The sequence below is a fragment of the Rhinoderma darwinii genome, chromosome 4 (genome assembly GCF_050947455.1).
Source record: "Rhinoderma darwinii isolate aRhiDar2 chromosome 4, aRhiDar2.hap1, whole genome shotgun sequence".
NCBI lineage: Eukaryota > Metazoa > Chordata > Amphibia > Anura > Rhinodermatidae > Rhinoderma > Rhinoderma darwinii.
This window is the reverse complement of record NC_134690.1, coordinates 205,281,682-205,299,758: the sequence shown is the minus strand read 5'-3', so window position 1 is coordinate 205,299,758 and position 18,077 is coordinate 205,281,682. Positions and strand designations below refer to the sequence as shown.

Sequence of the window (18,077 nt, the reverse complement as noted above, 5' to 3'; positions counted from 1 at the left end):
TTACTACTGTTGTGCATTTGCCTAAAATCTCCCTATCTGTCTGTTTCTTGGAATGCATTGTTAGGAGCTGGAATACTTGTGTAGTTGATAGATGGCCATACACATGCTGATCAATTAACAATTTCACTCCATTTAATAAGTAATGTACAGAAATTTTCTCTAGACATTTTGACCGTAAAATATGGTGCATACAAATTGAGCTCTCCAGTTTTTTTTATGCAAACAATTAGGAATTCATGGAAGATATCCGATGGTGCAGTCGTAATATTAAGTTTATGCGGTTTTATTTACCATTTAATTGCTTATGTCTACCAAACTTTGTTATTCAGGAAAATATCACTGATAATCCCTGCTTGTTTATAGATGATAAATCATACGAAATTAAAAATATGGAAGAGACTTACAAGAAGGAAATTGCGCGACTGAATAAAAGGTTACAGTGGTTTGCAGAAAACCAAGATATACTGGATAAAGATGCTGGGCGACTTAAAGATGCATATGAACAAATAGAAAGTCTGAAGATTCAGGTATACTTTGACTATAAATGTTTATTACCAATTCAGGGCTGTTCCAAAAATGAATTTTATGACTTGTCAATTAGACATTTCATAAAAGTCTGATCAATGGAGTGCTGCTGCTTGGACCCCCATCGATTTCGAGACGTGACTGGTAATAATCATCTATAAGCATATGGACGTCATAGAAAAAGAGTACTGCTTGGGAAGTATTTTCTATGAGTTCGTGCGGAGATCCACTTACAAGCAGCTTCTCATGCTCTGGTGGACTGGAGCCGTCCATATATCACATAGATTGTTATTCATTTGAATTAAAGGGGTTCTCTGTGGTGAAACAACTGCTTTAATAGAAGGCAATTATTATGAATTGAGCGGTAGTAGCATAATAGAAATCTAAGCTGTTCAGATTGTATACGTATTTTTTCTTATTCCAAGGTTGAAAAGCTAAGACACGATGCTGGAAATAAATCTGTCCAACAACAGAATCGTCTAAAGGACAGAGCTGCAGATGCCAAACGTATTCAAGATCTTGAGAGACAGGTGAAATGTTTTTCCTTTTAAGGAGTAATAACAAAAATAGGTCACTTCTGGGCGCCGGCAGATGTGGGCAGGATAAAGGTAATTCACAAACCGCAGTGGAGGTATATTTCTTGTTAATTCATTAGTACAAGGATGCTTTTCGGCATCTGATTCCCATTTGCTGATAAAAACAATTAGATCCTTCGTGACCGTTTCTTAACCCAATGGTAACCCTCGTCTAGTTCCCATAAACATGTAAATTGTCTTTAGATGATATAATATCAGCAGAGCTGAACTGTAGTTTTATTGACGGAGTTATCCAATAGTACATATATGAAGGACATTTGGAGATGTTGGCTACATAGGTAGTGCAGAACTTTGGATGTATACTTCTTTTGCATATGGTGATACACTCAATGGCCACTTTATTAGAACCATCTGTAATTGGAGCTTCACCGTATGGAAATTAGACACGTGCAGAATGCAGCATAAAATCAAGTGAGAAAGTTTCCGTGGATCAGTTTCAGTGTGAATCCACAATAGGCCTTATTCACACAAATGTACAGTATGTATAAAGCTCATAGGTCAACGCTTAACTCTCAATTACACATATAATTCCAGCATTCACAAAGCGGACTTTACCATGAGCCTTTTTGATTGGTTTGGTTTTTTTTGTTGCGTAACCTTAGAATTTAGAAATTGTGTGTTTAATCATCATCTTATTCTGTGTTTCCAACAGGTTAAAGAAATGGAAGCAATTATTAAGAGAAGACACCCCAACTCTATACCTGCACTCATGTTTGCAGCTGCAGCAGCGTCTGAAACAGACAAATCCTCAAAAAGTAATACAGTAGGCTATTTGGAAAGAAGGATCCAAAAATTAGAAAATGACCTTGAAAGCAAAGATGAAGAAGCAAAGAAAAGTCTGCGCAGCATGGAGCAACATTTTCAAAAAGTCAAGGTAAGATTTCATTTTATCAAAGATTCCTGTCATTCTTCAGAATATCATTAAAAAGTAATGTCATTAAAGGGCTTTTCAGCCCAAAAAAACACCATTAAATGAAGAGATTGTTCAACTGGGAAGCACAATCTTGTTTTTTCTCTTTTTTTTTTTTTTTTGCACTGTTGTATAGCGTATCTAAAGGAGGTGGCATTTCTTTATAGGTTGCTTCATAACGTTTTAGGTCTCGTTATTTAAAGGGTAACTAAACGTTCAACAAACTTCTGACATGTCATAGTGACATGTCAGAAGTTTTGATTGCTGGGGGTCTGAGCACTGAGACCGCCACCGATCGCTAAAACAAAGTGGCAGAGGCGCTTGTATGAGCGCTGAGCCGCTTGCTTTCTCTTCGGCTTTTCTCGGAAAGCTGAGAAGTTGGTGTACGGACTGAATAGAAAGTCTATGAGGCCGTACACCACTACATCGGCTTTCCGAGAAATGACGAACGGAAACTAAGCGGCTCAGCGCTCACACGAGCGCTTTTGCTGCTTTGTTTTAGCGATCGGTGGGGGACCCCCAGCGATCAAAACTTCTAACATGTCACTATGACGTGTCAGAAGTTTGTTGAACATTTAGTTACCCTTTTAAAGGAGTTTTTCAGGGATATGGTGAATTTTGTCTACAATTATGCATTATTAGGGATATGGATGTCATGGTTAGGCCCACTTGGGAACCATTCCCTGCTTCTAGCCGGAGCAGAAAGCAGCTCTTTTCTTGCATAGGCTCAATGATTTACCACATTTCCCCTGCAGCCAAGAGCACTTTCTCCCAGCAATAGCAGATGATCACCAACTCATTTAATTAAAAAAAAAAAGCAGTATATACGCAGCACTCACAAAGGCTTCTAGTGAAAAAAGAGGGTGCTTTATTTACCCCAAAAGTTGAGTGCTGCCTATTTACTGCTTTTTGTCTAGAGGGACAGTGGTCAGTTCCCTAAGGCTTGCACCCCTTTTCATTTAAGCCTGTGCTGCTGGATTCTATTTTTGCAACTCATTTAATAGCATGTGGTGAATAAATCCACTTTTTTCACTATCAAGGTGTGGTGTCTCGTATTTTGAAAGTATTCAACTAATTTAATAGATAGATCTGTGTGACTTACTAATACGGGTTTATTAAAAAAATTCTCCTCTGGCTCTCGTTTGTAAAACCTACAGGGTTTTACAAATAGGTGTAGTGGTGCCCAAAGAAGAAACGCTTAATGAGTAAGGCACTGATTTTTTGAAAAATGTAAGTTTGTGCATTTAACAAAAGTTACCGTATTCCCAGGAAACCCCTTCCCGCTGGAGCCATTTTTTTGTCTTTCTAATTCTTGTTTTTTCCTCTCTCTCTTCCAAAACCATTAACTTCTTTTTCTGCCGACATATCCTTATGAGTGTTTTTGTTTTTTTTGTTTATTTTTGCAGGACACGGTGCAGTTTATTGGCACAATTTAATGTATTGTATAATGTACTGGGAAACATTTAAAAATTATTTGGCAGGGTAGAATGGGGGAAAAAAAACAGCAATTCCTCCATAGTTCTTTTTTTATTTACATTTTTACAGCGTTCACCAAGTGGTAAAAGTGACATGTTATATATGTTTTTATATAGTTCTTTTTTTTTTGTTTTACTAATTTACAAAACAAAAACTATTTAAAAATTACAAATTTAGTTTTGTGCCATCATATTATGAGACCAATAATTTATTTTATTTTTTTCGATGGAGCTGTGTGATGACTTTTTTTTTTGGCAAGTGAACTGTCGTTTTTTTATTGGTACCATTTTGGGGTAAATGCGCTTTTTGATCACTTTTTATTCCATTTCTTGGGGGGAGTTAAGGTGACCAAAAAACGACAATTAATATAATTTTTTTAACATTTTTCTATGGCATTCATCCTACGGCAATGCAGGGGTGACGGTGACAGAGGGAGTTGCCCTTTGTGTAATGGCTTAGATGTCACGGTTGCTATTAACCACAGCATCTAAGAGCTTAGGTGGACGGGTTGGCGTTATCCCTGATTCTGGCCATTAGAGTAAGGTGTCAGCTGTAATATACAGCTTTTACCTGCAATGAAACGGCTTATCCCGTTAGGAGTATGGAGCAGGCTAATGGTTTATCCCGTTTATCCCGATTATATGACAGGGACAGGGACAAATATCAGTAAGGGGTTAAGGAACACATTTGAGTCAGTAACATTATCCAACATAATTTTGGATATTTTAGTTTGGAACAATGAATGTGTATGAACATTCATTTTTCATTAGTTTAGTATTAATGCTTACTCATTATTTTCCGTATTATGGAAGAGGAATCTATGTATACATTTCTTTGATCAGCTGAGTTTCCTGCTGGATTTCTTTATGAACACTGCCCACTAGTACTGTAATGATCTGTTCACAGTAGTGTCGTGGCTTCTGTTCATAACCGACAGCTATGATGGATCTGTTTTCAAATTGGTCTTAACCAATTTTGACCGATCCCATTGACTTATAATGGGGTCCATCAGGTTCCTGTCAGGGTTAGTGTTTTTGACAGCAACAATAGCGCTGCAGACCAGGACGTTATTTCCATCAAAAATACCAAATCCCCGACAGAAAGGGAAAGAAGGTAGTTTGAGCAAAGCCATAAATGAACTTTAGGACTCTTGTGACTGGTTCTGTACACAATAATTTTAGTGCTGTGTTGTTTGGGTTTGTTTTTCTTTTATTTAATAGTGCTATTACTAACAATTGATTTTCTTTTTATTTGTATTTAGATACAGTATGAGAGTAGAATAATTGAGCTCGAGGAAATACTTGCTCGGGGACCCCTAAGTGAACCACAAAAGAAACTAGACAACACAGTAAAAGTTAAAGCCCTTGAGCAAGAACTTTCTATATTTAAGGATGCTCACCACACCACAGTAATGAATTTGCAAAAGGAAATGGAGACCCTCAAAGCAAAGAATATTTTTCTAGAACATAAATTAATGCTTAAAAAAGAAAACATGAAGTCAAATAGTTTCATGGAGGAGATTCCTGATCAAGGAAGATTGACAAGACTTCACCAGGAACTTGTTACTAAAAGTAAGGAGGTTCAAGAGCTCTCAAAAACAGTGGAGCGGCTTCAAAAAGAAAGGATGACGATGCTGTCTGTTAAGCCCCATTCAAGTACAGTCAATAACAAAAAGAAGCACATGGTTATGACTGCTGGTATTTTACCACCTGTCAGTGGAAACACAATAGAGAGAGAACACTTTTCTGCAGTGCTTGATGATAAACTATATAAGCCAGACATGTTTACAGAGTTTCAGATTACTGATCTGCAACAAGAAAATCACAGACTCGAGGCTAAGGTGCTCAAATTATCTCAAGACCTGAACCAACAAATTACACAATATGAAACTTCTCTGGTTAATGCGGAGTATGCTTTAAAAAGGTAACCTATAATTTCAAGCCTCATATTTTAAAAGTTGGCTCCAGATTATTTAATGATCTAAAAAAAAAACAAGCAGCCTTCATGTATAAATGGACTTTAAGGTAAATTTGAATGAAGGGTAACAACCACATGGAGTACACTGTAGTATGTTCTTAACTTTGCAAAAAAATTACAATGAAAAAAACAGCTTGGCCCTATTGTAAGAATATAACTTAGATTAGTACTACAGTGCAAATTAGTTTATACATTTTTTTTCTTTAATAAAATCATAAAAAAATCTTTATCAATCAAATCCTGCATCTATACCTATACATTTAATATACAGGACTATAGTAAGATGTATCAATGGAAAAATGTTTTCCCCTCTGCAGGCTCTCTCTAATTCTCGTTTGTCTCTGAACAAGTGGGCGGAGCCTAACGGCTATCATGTCTTCTATACACTACACATAGAGGAGGAGAATCCTGCTCCCCTATCTCTATCATATACATATATAGAAGCTACAGCAGCATGGAGGACATTATACTGTAGTAAGGAGCAGCGTGACTGAGAATCCAGCACTGGGGTGACAAATAAATCTTACCAGAAGCACATCTGTGTCTCTCACTTTGCTCCTTCCCCTCATAAACATGCTGCTTATAGAAGTCTATTAGGTCTTTTTCTCTCTGCTCCCTGCTCCCTTCTCCTGCTCCCCCTCCCCTCTCCATAGACTTCTATAGGCAGGCAGTGAAGAGAGACTGCTCTGTAACTAAGGATGGATTTTGCTTGACAACAGGAGGTGGACAGCAGAGTGTACATTATATTTGTAATATGAGACAAATGGGATCAAAGTTTTATCATTGTTTTACCTGTCTTTTTTGTTTTTCTTTTAGTTTTCTTTGCTTCCTTCTTTATTTTGGAATTAGGGTATGTTCACATGTAGCGTAAATACTGTGGATTTCCCGCAACGTATTTAATTGCGGAGAATCCGCAGTGTAATGCAGTAGCAGCAGAGTCTGAGATGTGAACAAATCTCATCCACACGCTGCATAAAAAATCAGCTGAAAAAACGTTCATAAATTGACCTTCAGTGCGTTTTTTTAATCCGCAGCATGTCAATTAATTTTGCGGAATCGCTGGTTTTATGTTTTGAGTTTTTCTTATTGAATTCAATGGGGAAGTAAAACCCGCAACAAATTGCAAATATTGCGATTTTTGTGGTGGAAAAACTGCAATTCCGCCACAAAAAATTATATCTCAGAAAAATAAAAAAAGGCTATACTTTTCCAGATCTCTATGCTTCTCCATGCAGCCCAGCCTCCTGGGATGACGTCTCATCCCATGTGACTACTGCAGCCAATCACAGGCTTCTGTAGTCACATGGGATGAAACGTCACCCCAGGAGGCCGGGCTGCTGGACATCAGAGGGACGCATCGCCATGACTACGAGTAAGCATTAGTTATTAGAATTTTTTTTTTTTTTAACCTGCTGTTTTCCGCAGTGGACATTCCACACGAAAAACTGCACCACAATTTGGTGCGGTTTTTGAGCTAGAATTCCCTGCGGGATCCAGGACAGATACGCTGTGTACTTTTACACAGCGTATCCCCCTTTGTGAACATACCACTATGATCTTACATAACAATATTATTGATTTCCAATCGTGGCTCTGGAAATCTTGGAAAAAAGTAATTTGTAAAGTGAAGGACAGCTGTATTATAAAGGGAGACCATTCTTTTATTTTTCTGCATAATAGAATGACCCCATCGAAAAATGTAGGCAATGGTAGTACTTTTTTACAGTGCGCATAATTACCTGTCACCTTTACAATTGTACATATTGTATGCTCATTGTTTTCCACTAGTTACAGCCCTCTATCAGTTCTCTTGAAGATGTATTGCCAGAAAATTACCTATTTAAGTCAAGGTTTTTTGGTAACTACTTCCCGACTGCCCAACGCAATTTAAGGAACTAATGGTGTGGTCCCTGTGCCACAACGTCATTAATTCAAGTTAAGTCTTCGAATGCACTGCGCTCTCCAACTTTTCAGTAGTCATCTCATTATCACAAAAGGATTACAATGAAAGGTAAAACCTCTATTCTGTGATCTGGTTATCTGCCTCCAGCTTTATAATAGACAATAGGTGATGGATACAGTTCCCCTGCTTCACCTCCCTACAGAATAATCTCTGCACTGGTCACAGAGCATGCCCTCAACACACTCCCATACAAGTCAATAGGTAGTTTTCTGACTGAGGTTTCTTATTACCGTGCGACAGGTCTGCTCCATAAACATGTGAAGAAAATAAAATATATACAAACAGATTAGGAAAAAGAATGGTTGTGTTTATCTTTAATTAATTGACAAAAAACTATATATATATATTCAGGTAATACATTCCAGCTATGTGGATTTCATCAGGAACCCCATATGAGCAGTCTACCTTTTAGAGCCAGCTTCACCACCTCTCTGTACAAGCCCTTACTAAGTACCAAACTTCAGTAAACTGTTGCTACGTCCACTGCAATGCAAGAATTCAGAATTTATTAACAATTTTTATTTTTCACCTCCTGTTTCGACTTTGAAAACATCCAATCCATTTTCATGTTGATTTGCAGGTTAAACGAAGAGGCAGCTGAACAAGTTGCATCACTTAAACAGTCACACCAGAGAGAGATGGAAAAGCTCATTTGTCAGCAGGCATTAGAACATTCTTCCTCTAGAGTGGCTGAGTTAAGCCGTAAAATTTCAACTCAAGAGGTAAGCAGTTAATGACCTTACCTTTTATTTATAGAATTAAATGAATGTAATTATTGTACAGGTTATATTCACTGGCGTATTATAATACACAGGGCCGGCCTTAGGTTGGATGGCGTCCTGCGAGGGACTCTCAATTGCCGCCCTCCAAAAAACAAAAATTAACCACATATATAGACATGCCACATACTGGAACATATATACTGTACATACATAAAGGCACATATTTAGACAAACAGGCAAATATATATACACATATTCAGGAATATATACATACATAAAGGCAAATCTATAGACATACAGACACATATATACAGACACACACACACAGGCACATAAATACAGACAGGAACATATAGAAATACATAAAAGGCACATATATAGGCACCTATATACAGAAGCACAAAGACACATTCACATACAGACACAAACATACACACGCAGGCACATATATACACAGTGCAGATAATGTAGAAGAGTTACCTGCAGTCCTATGTAACACACACAGACACAGACACACACACACACACACGTGTATATGTAATATATTTATTTATTTGTTTTTATTTATTTATGTCATGCAGTGCACCTCCAAACTGGAGAAACACTTTAATATATTCATGACAATTAATTCATGGAAATAATCTTATTAAAGTTTTATAGATAACCATTTATGAAAATGTAGTGTTTCAGGCCAGCATAGTATATAGGGGGCAGCACAATTCTCTTCCTTTTATTTGTTTTACTTTAATACTGAACACTCCCTTACAAAGAGACCTATATACACATGCAGACACACATATACACACACACGCACATACTGGAACATGTTCTTGCTCCTCGGCTCTTCTTTACTCCGTGTGTTTAACTAACAGCAGAGGACAGAGCAGATGCAGAGCCCAGTGGCGCCCCCTACATGCTGTGAGGGTGTAGCGTCCTGTGCACTCGCACAGGTCGCACACCCCTAAGGCTGTTCCTGATGATACATATGCTATTGTTTGGCTGTAGTCCTGAATTGAGTGGTTAAAAGGGTTCTAAGGTCTATTCACATTTTGGAATCATATAGTGTTTTTTTTGCTGCAATTTTCACTAAATTGCGATAAGACCATGGCAAAAATCGCAATATGACTGCGCCGTGAATAGATCCTAAAACTGAAATTTTATATTGTACTCGATTTAAAAATGTGCTGCCTGATCTGTGTTTTTTGTTGTATTTTTACACTACTCTCGTATCCTCGTCATCAGTGTGTTTTGTGCAACTTTCAAAATACTTTTTATTAAAAATAATTTTTACTTTGAGATACATCTGCTTTGTATTCTGTATACAGGGCAGCTGAACCTGTATCCGTTAGTTCAGCGGTACTGACTGGTTCAGTGTCATTGGGTCCACCTGTTATCAGTCACATCTAAGTTAAAAACTTAGATGTGATCGGTAACAGCGCGATCGTGCGTGTTCGAGGCACACAGGACCCGCATTCACTAAACCCGTCAGAGCCGCTGACTTGACCGGTTCGGGTTTCAGCGCTAGATACAGCTGCTCTGCATACAGGATACAATGCAGCTGTATCTCAGAAAGTAAACATCATTTTTATTACGTATATAGAAAGTTGCACAAAACACACTGATGGACATTTTTATATATTAAATAAAATGTAAAGGTGTATTTAGCCTTTAAAGGGAATCTGTCAGCAGTTTGGCCCCTTTAAAACTGCTGACAGCGCTGTATGGAGAGCTGAGTTCAGAACAACTATACTTGTGGTGACCCATAAATCGTAGTTTTAATGTCCCGGCACTGCAGTCGCCCCCTCTGCTCTGAGTAACTGCTCTAGCAGTCTCCTGATCGGACGCTAGAGACGTCAATCAGGGGAGAGGGACTGCGGAGCATTCAGTTTCTACATATGTAGGTGCCTCCTCAGTAGCGCCTGCAATCGCAACACTGGGGGTATTAAGATATCGGTGTCTCGGTCATGCAATCTGAATGACTGTCACTGCAGGTATGGTTACACTGCTCTCACCATCCTCTTTTAAGCGCTTTTAGCCGTTTTGAGGGGTCAAAACTTTTGACAGCGTTCACTGACTTAAACATTAAATGGATTCTAAATACTGTAGTGATAGAGCCCCTTTAATAACACACATTTATTTTTCTTTTATTATTGTGTACATGTTAAAATATTTGTGCCAAACATTCATTACTTTGAAAACTCTGCAGATCCTCATAAAGCACCTTCAAAAACAAGTTGTTGAGCTACAGAAGGACAGAGAGACCATGGCTGTTTTAAGAATCCGGGAGGAAACTCTACAGAAGGAGGTACATGTGCTTGACCCACCACAAACAAAATGTGCATTATTTTACAACTTGGTTTAGAAATAATCTATTGAAACCGAATGTATTATATAGCATTGACATGTTGACACAGAATTTATTATATTGACATTGTTTTGTATTTTTTAGCATATTATCAGTACAAATTTTTGGTGTAAAGCTAGCATTCACATCTGCGTTGGGACTTCGTTCGTAAGTTCCGTCGGAGCTTTCCGTCAGGGGAACCCATGAACGGAATCCAAATTGAAACAAGTGGAAACCATAGGTTTCCGTTTGCATCACCATTGATTTCAATGGTGAAAATCTGATGCAAATGTTTTCAGTTTGTCACCATTGTGTAAGGGTTCCGTTGTTTTGACGCAATCAATACCGTAGTCGACTGCGCTATTGATTCCGTCCAAACAACGGAACCCTTACACAACGGTGATAAACGGAAACCGTTTGCATCGGATCCGTCACCATTGAAATCACTGGTGATGCAAACGGAAAGCTATGGTTTCCGTTTGGATTCTGTTCATGGGTTCCCCTGATGGAAAGGTCAGACGGAATCCATGAACGGAGCCCTGACGCAGATGTTGAACGCAGCCTAATGGGCATGTTCTTGTACAACTTTATTTTAATCAAACACTGCTCTATTTAGCACAATATTCCTTTCATCCAAAATTGGCAAACACTTTACAGCTCAGCTAGAAGACTACAAGTCTATAAAATGAATATAAATCCTTTTGTGTACAATGTGAAATCGAGTTTTAGCATCCTATGTTGAGATATGATCTTTCACAAAGGTTAATTAGTAGTAGAGGTTTCGCGTTAAATATTTCAAGCAGATCTCCACGTTTCTCCTTACGGATACTCACTTCAGTATATATGGCAATTACCTGATTTTTCTTACCGGTGCTATAGTTGCCTGTATTTCCTAATAATTCTGCCCTTGCTATAATGTGAAATCCATTCCACAGGCTCTGACTTTCTTTAGCGCTTTCGCTTAGACATCACAGAACACACTTGCTGAGCTGCAGTATAATCATAGGGAAGGGAGAGCGGCAACTTCAGCCTCTGAAACAGGAGGGGCTTTTCAGACTACCTTAAAATCCCTGTAGACACCAGCTCTGTCAGTGATCTTAGCTGTAAACTAATGGCGCAGAGTAAAAAGCAGCCAAGTAGTCACGGTTTAAGAAATAAATATCAGGTAGGTACTAAATAAAGATAGTGACTTGCGTTTCTTTTTTCAGACGACAGTTGGATATCTGCTTTAATGTAAATCATTGCTATCATTGTCATTGTATCATTTTATCCTATCCAAAAGTAGTGTTTAGTTAACAATGAAAGTTGGAATATCCATGTTATGCGGAGCACTTTCTCTCCTCTAAAACTTTTGGCTTGGGTGTAGTATTCAAGAAGTCAATCCATGATAACCTTTTTACTCTCGGTCTAAAAGATGTCAAAACTGCTGGATGAACTAAGGATGGCCAAGGAATGTCACAGTCCAGAAATGAAGCACTTTTTAACACTGGAAAGTAAAATCAAACACATGGAAATCAGGCATTCACAAAGGGAGCAAGAACTTCAACAGGTAAAGAAGCAGCACCTTAACTTAAGCCATCTAATTGAAATGTATTGCTATTTACGTTACTGATTTGTTGTAATCCGTGTAAAATTATTAACATTGAAACAATCATTAAAGCGTACCTAACTTATCAGGTAACTTTTCACAATAAGCAGTCAAATGGGTGTACATAGGGCATAACACAATACCTGACCATTATATATACCTTTATTTTTTTAGCAGTTTTCCCCTCTACAGACTGTCTTTCTAATTCTCTGTTTTCTGTGAGCTAATGGGTGGAGCCTAATGGCTATCATGTCTTCTATACACTGCACACATAGAGATAGGAGAGCAGGATTTACCTCCTATCTATCCAACATAGAAGCTGCAGCATAATGGAAACTATTACACAGCAGTTATAAGCAATGTAATAATCCAGCACTGGGGCAACATATACTCTATCTCTCTCTATATCTCTCTATATCTATATATTTTGCTTGATTAGTAGTTTTTTTGTTTGGAGTTCTACTGGTTTTTCCGTTTAATGTGCAAAACCAAAAAACAAATGGGTGTGTATATGGCAAAAAGACTATAAAGCCATGATAGATAACACAAAAAAATGTTTATTCTAATAAATATACCACATGGATAAATAATACCAGACCATTAGGATGCATGAAGTGTAGTATCCAAAGATGGGGAAAAGGGGACTGAAAGACCCACACATATCGCCACCATGTGGCTTCCTCAGGGATATTTTTGACATGGGGTACATTTTAGTTTTATATACTCAATGTGTTAAATATTTATTCAATTCACCTGTGTGTATAATCGATCACACTTACCTACTCCCTCTCCCAGGTGAACGCCATGCTATGGCGCTGGTCGGCATCCGTCTGTACGCAGTGCGCCTGCTCCGAGGGCCAACGTCCGAACTGAGCGTAATGGTCCCCGTGCATGTGCAGTGCAACAGACAGATGCTCTGACATGACATTCTGCGCATGTGCAGTGTGACAGGATGGGGGGTGACGACGTAAAATACGTCTAACAATCAAATGGCATGAATACGAATATATTTGTCCACCAGAGCCAGGCTTGGCCACTAGGAATTCCTATAAAGTAGCATACAATGTACTATTATGAGCAGTCTAGACTGCACACATATTATGCCCGGTGATGGGTATCATACCAGTGAGTGATCTCAATTAAGATACAATTTTGGCCCATTCACACAAACGAGATTCTCGTCTGTGTGTTGTGCATGGAAACAACGCACATCACATGGCCCCATTAATTTCAATGGGGCTGTTCACACATGCGTGGGTTTTCATGCAGCAAGAGTCCATTGAGTGAAACTCACTGCATGTCCTATGTTTCACCCACCTAGCCGCCCATTGAAGCCAATGGGTGTGTAAAAACCACGTACAGCACAGGTATGCACATCCGTTTTTACGCATTCAATACATTAAAAAAAAAAAATGCTTACGAGTGAGTGAAAAATGCATGCCACTCGCAAAGCACACTGATGCATAACGCAACGCACACGGACAGATTTACGCACGTTTTTTACGCACATAAATCTGTCACGCTCGTGTGAATGTAGCCTTTATGAAAGTTATAAGTGAAATAGAGGTTAACTCTCATGTGCATTATAATCTACCATACAAAAATGTAAACCTCGTATTAATATACAGGAAAAAACCCAAAAGATATATATAAAAAATTATTTACAGAAACAATTTCTTTATGGAAATAAAAATGAAAAGTATCTATCTATCTAAGAGTGTGTGTGTGTGTGTGTGTGTGTGTGTGTGTGTGTGTGTGTGTGTGTGTGTGTGTGTGTGTATTAGACCACATACAGGAACAAGTACATAGCAGGCGCTGCTTATTGGTACCAATCAGGATATTTATTTTGCATTATGCACAGAACCATATATATAGCTATTTGAATATGAGCATATATTTCATATTCGATTTTGGCAGCCAACCCAGAACAAAAACAAAATAATCATTCATAAGTCCAAGGAAATACTGAGTTGCGATCCCCAGTTTAATCTGAAATACTCAGATCTATACATAAATACATGTCATGATTAATGTGATAAATCCTAAATGGATATTATAAACCCCATCACGACATATGAAATACATGTACCACTCATATCTTTGTGGTGTACCACAGCACATGAGAGATATATAAAGTTAGTGACTTTGTAAGGACCCACATCTGTATCACTGATACAGGCAGAAAAAAACTGGCAATAATAATAATAAAAAATAACTGGTGAATATGATGCAAACTGAAAACCAGAAAATAATAACAGCATGCAAAGGCTTATATGATGATGATGATGATGGGTGTATAAATCCTGAAATGAGAATATTCTTTGTGTCAAAAAAAAACCGCTAAGTGATCTGTAATATGAAAAATAAAAGTAATAAAATCGCTGCAAACCGTGTAAAAAAATAAATACATTTTTAAATATATATAAACATATATACATGCATATTTGTACACATATATTTACATATACACCCATATATAGATAATATGTTACATTTTATAGAATCCTGTATACAAAAGTTCTTAATTCATGCCCCTAGGAACCATGCTTTTTAAATTATAAATCCATCTGGATTCATGTTGTAAGAGTTTGGGAATGATGTTTCACCCCGTGATGTTAGTTTGTACCTGTTCTAATCCCGTGACTTGTAAACTGGTCGTCTTACCTCTGTGCTTTTGTAAAAAGTGCGAGGCCACTGAAATTCCTCCCTGCCAAGGTGATTGTCGAGATATGTTGTGTCTGACAAAATTACTTCTCGTAATGTGGTCTCTAAGGGTATGTTCACACGTACACGTCCGATACGCCTGAAATTACGGAGCTGTTTTCAGGAGAAAACAGCTGCGGAATTTCAGACGTAATGGCATGTTGCAGGCGTTTTTCGCAGCGTCCATTACGGACGTAATTGGAGCTGTTTTTCTATGGAGTCAATGGAAAACGTCTCCAATTACATCCCAAGAAGTGACAGGCACTTCTATGACACGGGTGTCTTTTTTTACGTGCCGTCTTTTGACAGCGGCGCGTAAAAAAAATGACCATCAGCACAGAACATCGTAAAGCCCATTCAAATGAATGGCCAGATGTTTGCCGGCGCATTGGAGCCCTATTTTCGGACGTAATTCGAGGTTAAAACGCCCGAATTACGTCCGTAAATAGGGTGTGTGAACCCGGCCTAAGAGTGCGAGCCCTTCTAGCCGTCAGAAGTGTTCTTTCAGTAATATGTGGAGACCGTTTAGGTTCTCAAAGTAAGATATTCCAGTTTTTGTCTAAGATGTTTGCCACACCTTGCCATTGGTTGTTGTATGCTGTGATGACCCTAAGTTTGTTGTATTGAATAAGATTTTTGGGTCTTAATGTTTCTGCCCTATCACTGTTAAATTCTCTCTGATAAGCCTCGGTAATGACCTTATGGGGGTATCCTCTTACCTTGAATCTATTTCTCAGTTCTTTTGCGTGATCCCTGAAGTCCTTTTCTTCACTGCAGTTTCTTATGATTCTGAGAAATTGTCCCTCCGGTATTCATTCTTTAAATGTTGTGGATAAAAGCTTTGATAGTGCAGAAGGCTGTTGGTTGAATTTCTGGACCTAAAGGTCATTATCAATGGACATAAAGTCAAGACTACTCTGTATCGCAAAGAGACATTAACAATCTCTCAATATTTTCGCAGTTAGATGTACATTTCACGGATTTCTATTCAATTCCTCTATGTAGAGTTGTCATTCTATTTCTGTACCTGTCAAAAAAATCAGAGCGTCATCGATATAACGATACCATTTGGTTACATGCCATTGGCATTGTGCCAACGGATACACATGTGCCTCCCACCATCCCAGGAAGAGGTTGGCGTAGGAGGGGGCACACCGTGCACTCATTGTGTTAGATAGAATATTCTACATGCAGATTTCTGGTATAGCAAAGTAGTTATGTCCTGGGACATAAAATGTACCCCATGTCATAAATACCCCTGAGGAAGCCATATAGTGGTGATATGCATGGGGCTTTCAGTCCCCTCTTTGGATACTACGCTTCATGCATCCTAATGGTCTGGTATTATTCATCCACTAGCTACGTATGTTGGTAGGTGTTGGTGATCTGTGGGGGCATCATTTGGCCGCTTATTTAGCATGTGAATGCTATTTTAAATAGTTTTAAATTTGTACATGTGGTATATATATTGGAATAAACATTTTTTTGTATCTATCATGACTTTATAGTCTTTTGCCATATGCATACCATATAAACCTCCTGAATGCAAAACCAAAAAACAAATGGGTATGTGGCAATATTTGTTTGGTGTCTGCTGGGGATAGGAGTCCATTTATTATGTGGGGGCATATGTAATCTGTGTGGAGTAAATCCTGGCATAATAGGCAGGTATAATGTGGTAAATAATAAAACTATCCATAGATGTTTAACCCCTTCCCGCCATTTCACTTGCTTTACAAAAGTAGTGGTGCATTTTCTCCTTTTAGTCCTTGTGGAAATTAGAAAAAATTAGCTACATTTTCAAATAAAAGGATGTTCTAAAAACAATGGCAATCTAAAGTAGACATATGGGTGATGTTAATTAGCAACAATTTTGTGTGGTATTACTATCTGTCTTACAAGCAGATACATATAAATTTAGAAAAATGCACATTTTTCAATACATTTTGGTGTTTTTCACAATTAAATACTTAATGTATTGAGCAAATTTTTCCAGTAACAAAGTGCAATGTGTCACGAGAAAATAATCTCAGAATCGCTTGAATAGGTAAAAGCATTCCGAAGTTATTACCACATAAAGTGAAACATGTCAGATTTTAAAATATTGGCTGTGTCCTGAAGGCCAAAATAGGCTGTGTCCTTAAGGGGTTAAAACACTGAGGCAATCTGTTATGCGCAGGCGGAGTCACACTGATAAACTGTGTCCTTTCTTATCACCCATGTTGTACAACTCTGCACCTTTTGGGGACTTTTCCTCCTTTGTAATTTGGGAAATTTTGCTTGGAAAGTATTGCCATGGTATAATACGGGCGCTCTCGCTTCCAGCCGATGTGTAATTTCCCTTGCCATCCTAGTTCCTAAATACTAGGGCCCTGAAATTAAAGGAATGTTCCCCTCGTACCTGCACATTGGGATGTTTTTCCATCACCACATTACTAGTGGTATAATTTTTTTCGGGTGATGGAGCAGTGTGCAGGCTTGTTTTTTGTGAGACAAGCTGTAGGTTTTATTGGTACCATTTTGGGGCACATGACTTTTTGATCACTTTTTATTTCATTTTTAGGAAGAGGAAATAACCAAAAACAAGTAATTCTGGATTATTTTTTTGTTGGCATTCATGTATTGCAGCTTTTGCACAATCAAATCACTTTTTAAAAAAAAAACATTTGTTTTCTGTGTCATCATAATATTCTAAGACCCATAACTTTTATTTTTGCGTGGACAAATCTGTGTCAGGGATTATTTTATTTTTTGTGGGACAGGCTGTTTTTATTGGTACCATTTTGTTCTAAATGTGGCTTTTTGATCACTTTTTATTAAATTTTTTTGGGATGAGATGTGACCTAAAAACAGTGATTCTGGCGTTTTTTCTTTTTTTTACGGCGTTCATCGTGCGGCATAAATTACATAATAGTTTAATAGTTTGTGTCGTTACGGATGTGGCGATACCAATTATGTATAGCTTTTTTTATTTAACTTTTTCCAATAATAAAAGACTTATGGGAAAAAGGCAATTTGTTTTTTTTTTTAACTTGAAACTTGTATTTTTTTTACAACATTTTTATTGACTTACTTTTTTTTTTTGTCCCACTAGGGGACCCGAAGGCCTACATCTCTGATCCCTACACTGTACTATGTACATATGTAGTGCAGTATATTAGAGCTGTCCGTTGTACACGGACGACAAGCATATGAGGACTTTCCGGAGACGGGTCCTCATCAGTGGCGGATTAAGTAGACCATAGGCCCTGGGCTCTTCCCAAAACTTGGGCC

At 38.0% G+C, this 18,077-nt stretch overlaps 1 protein-coding gene across 10 annotated transcripts in view; it reads left to right on the top strand.

The window, feature by feature from the left end:
• The window catches only part of CEP162 (centrosomal protein 162), a 110,457-nt gene that overhangs the window by 88,840 nt on the left and 3,540 nt on the right, over positions 1-18,077 (top strand). For all 10 annotated transcript variants that reach the window (XM_075862094.1, XM_075862093.1, XM_075862095.1 and 7 more), the window contains 7 exons: positions 364-527; positions 951-1,055; positions 1,774-1,995; positions 4,769-5,430; positions 8,028-8,169; positions 10,376-10,474; positions 11,928-12,062. In XM_075862094.1, the coding sequence (XP_075718209.1) occupies positions 364-527; positions 951-1,055; positions 1,774-1,995; positions 4,769-5,430; positions 8,028-8,169; positions 10,376-10,474; positions 11,928-12,062 (1,529 nt within the window). The remainder of the gene's footprint in view (positions 1-363; positions 528-950; positions 1,056-1,773; positions 1,996-4,768; positions 5,431-8,027; positions 8,170-10,375; positions 10,475-11,927; positions 12,063-18,077) is intronic.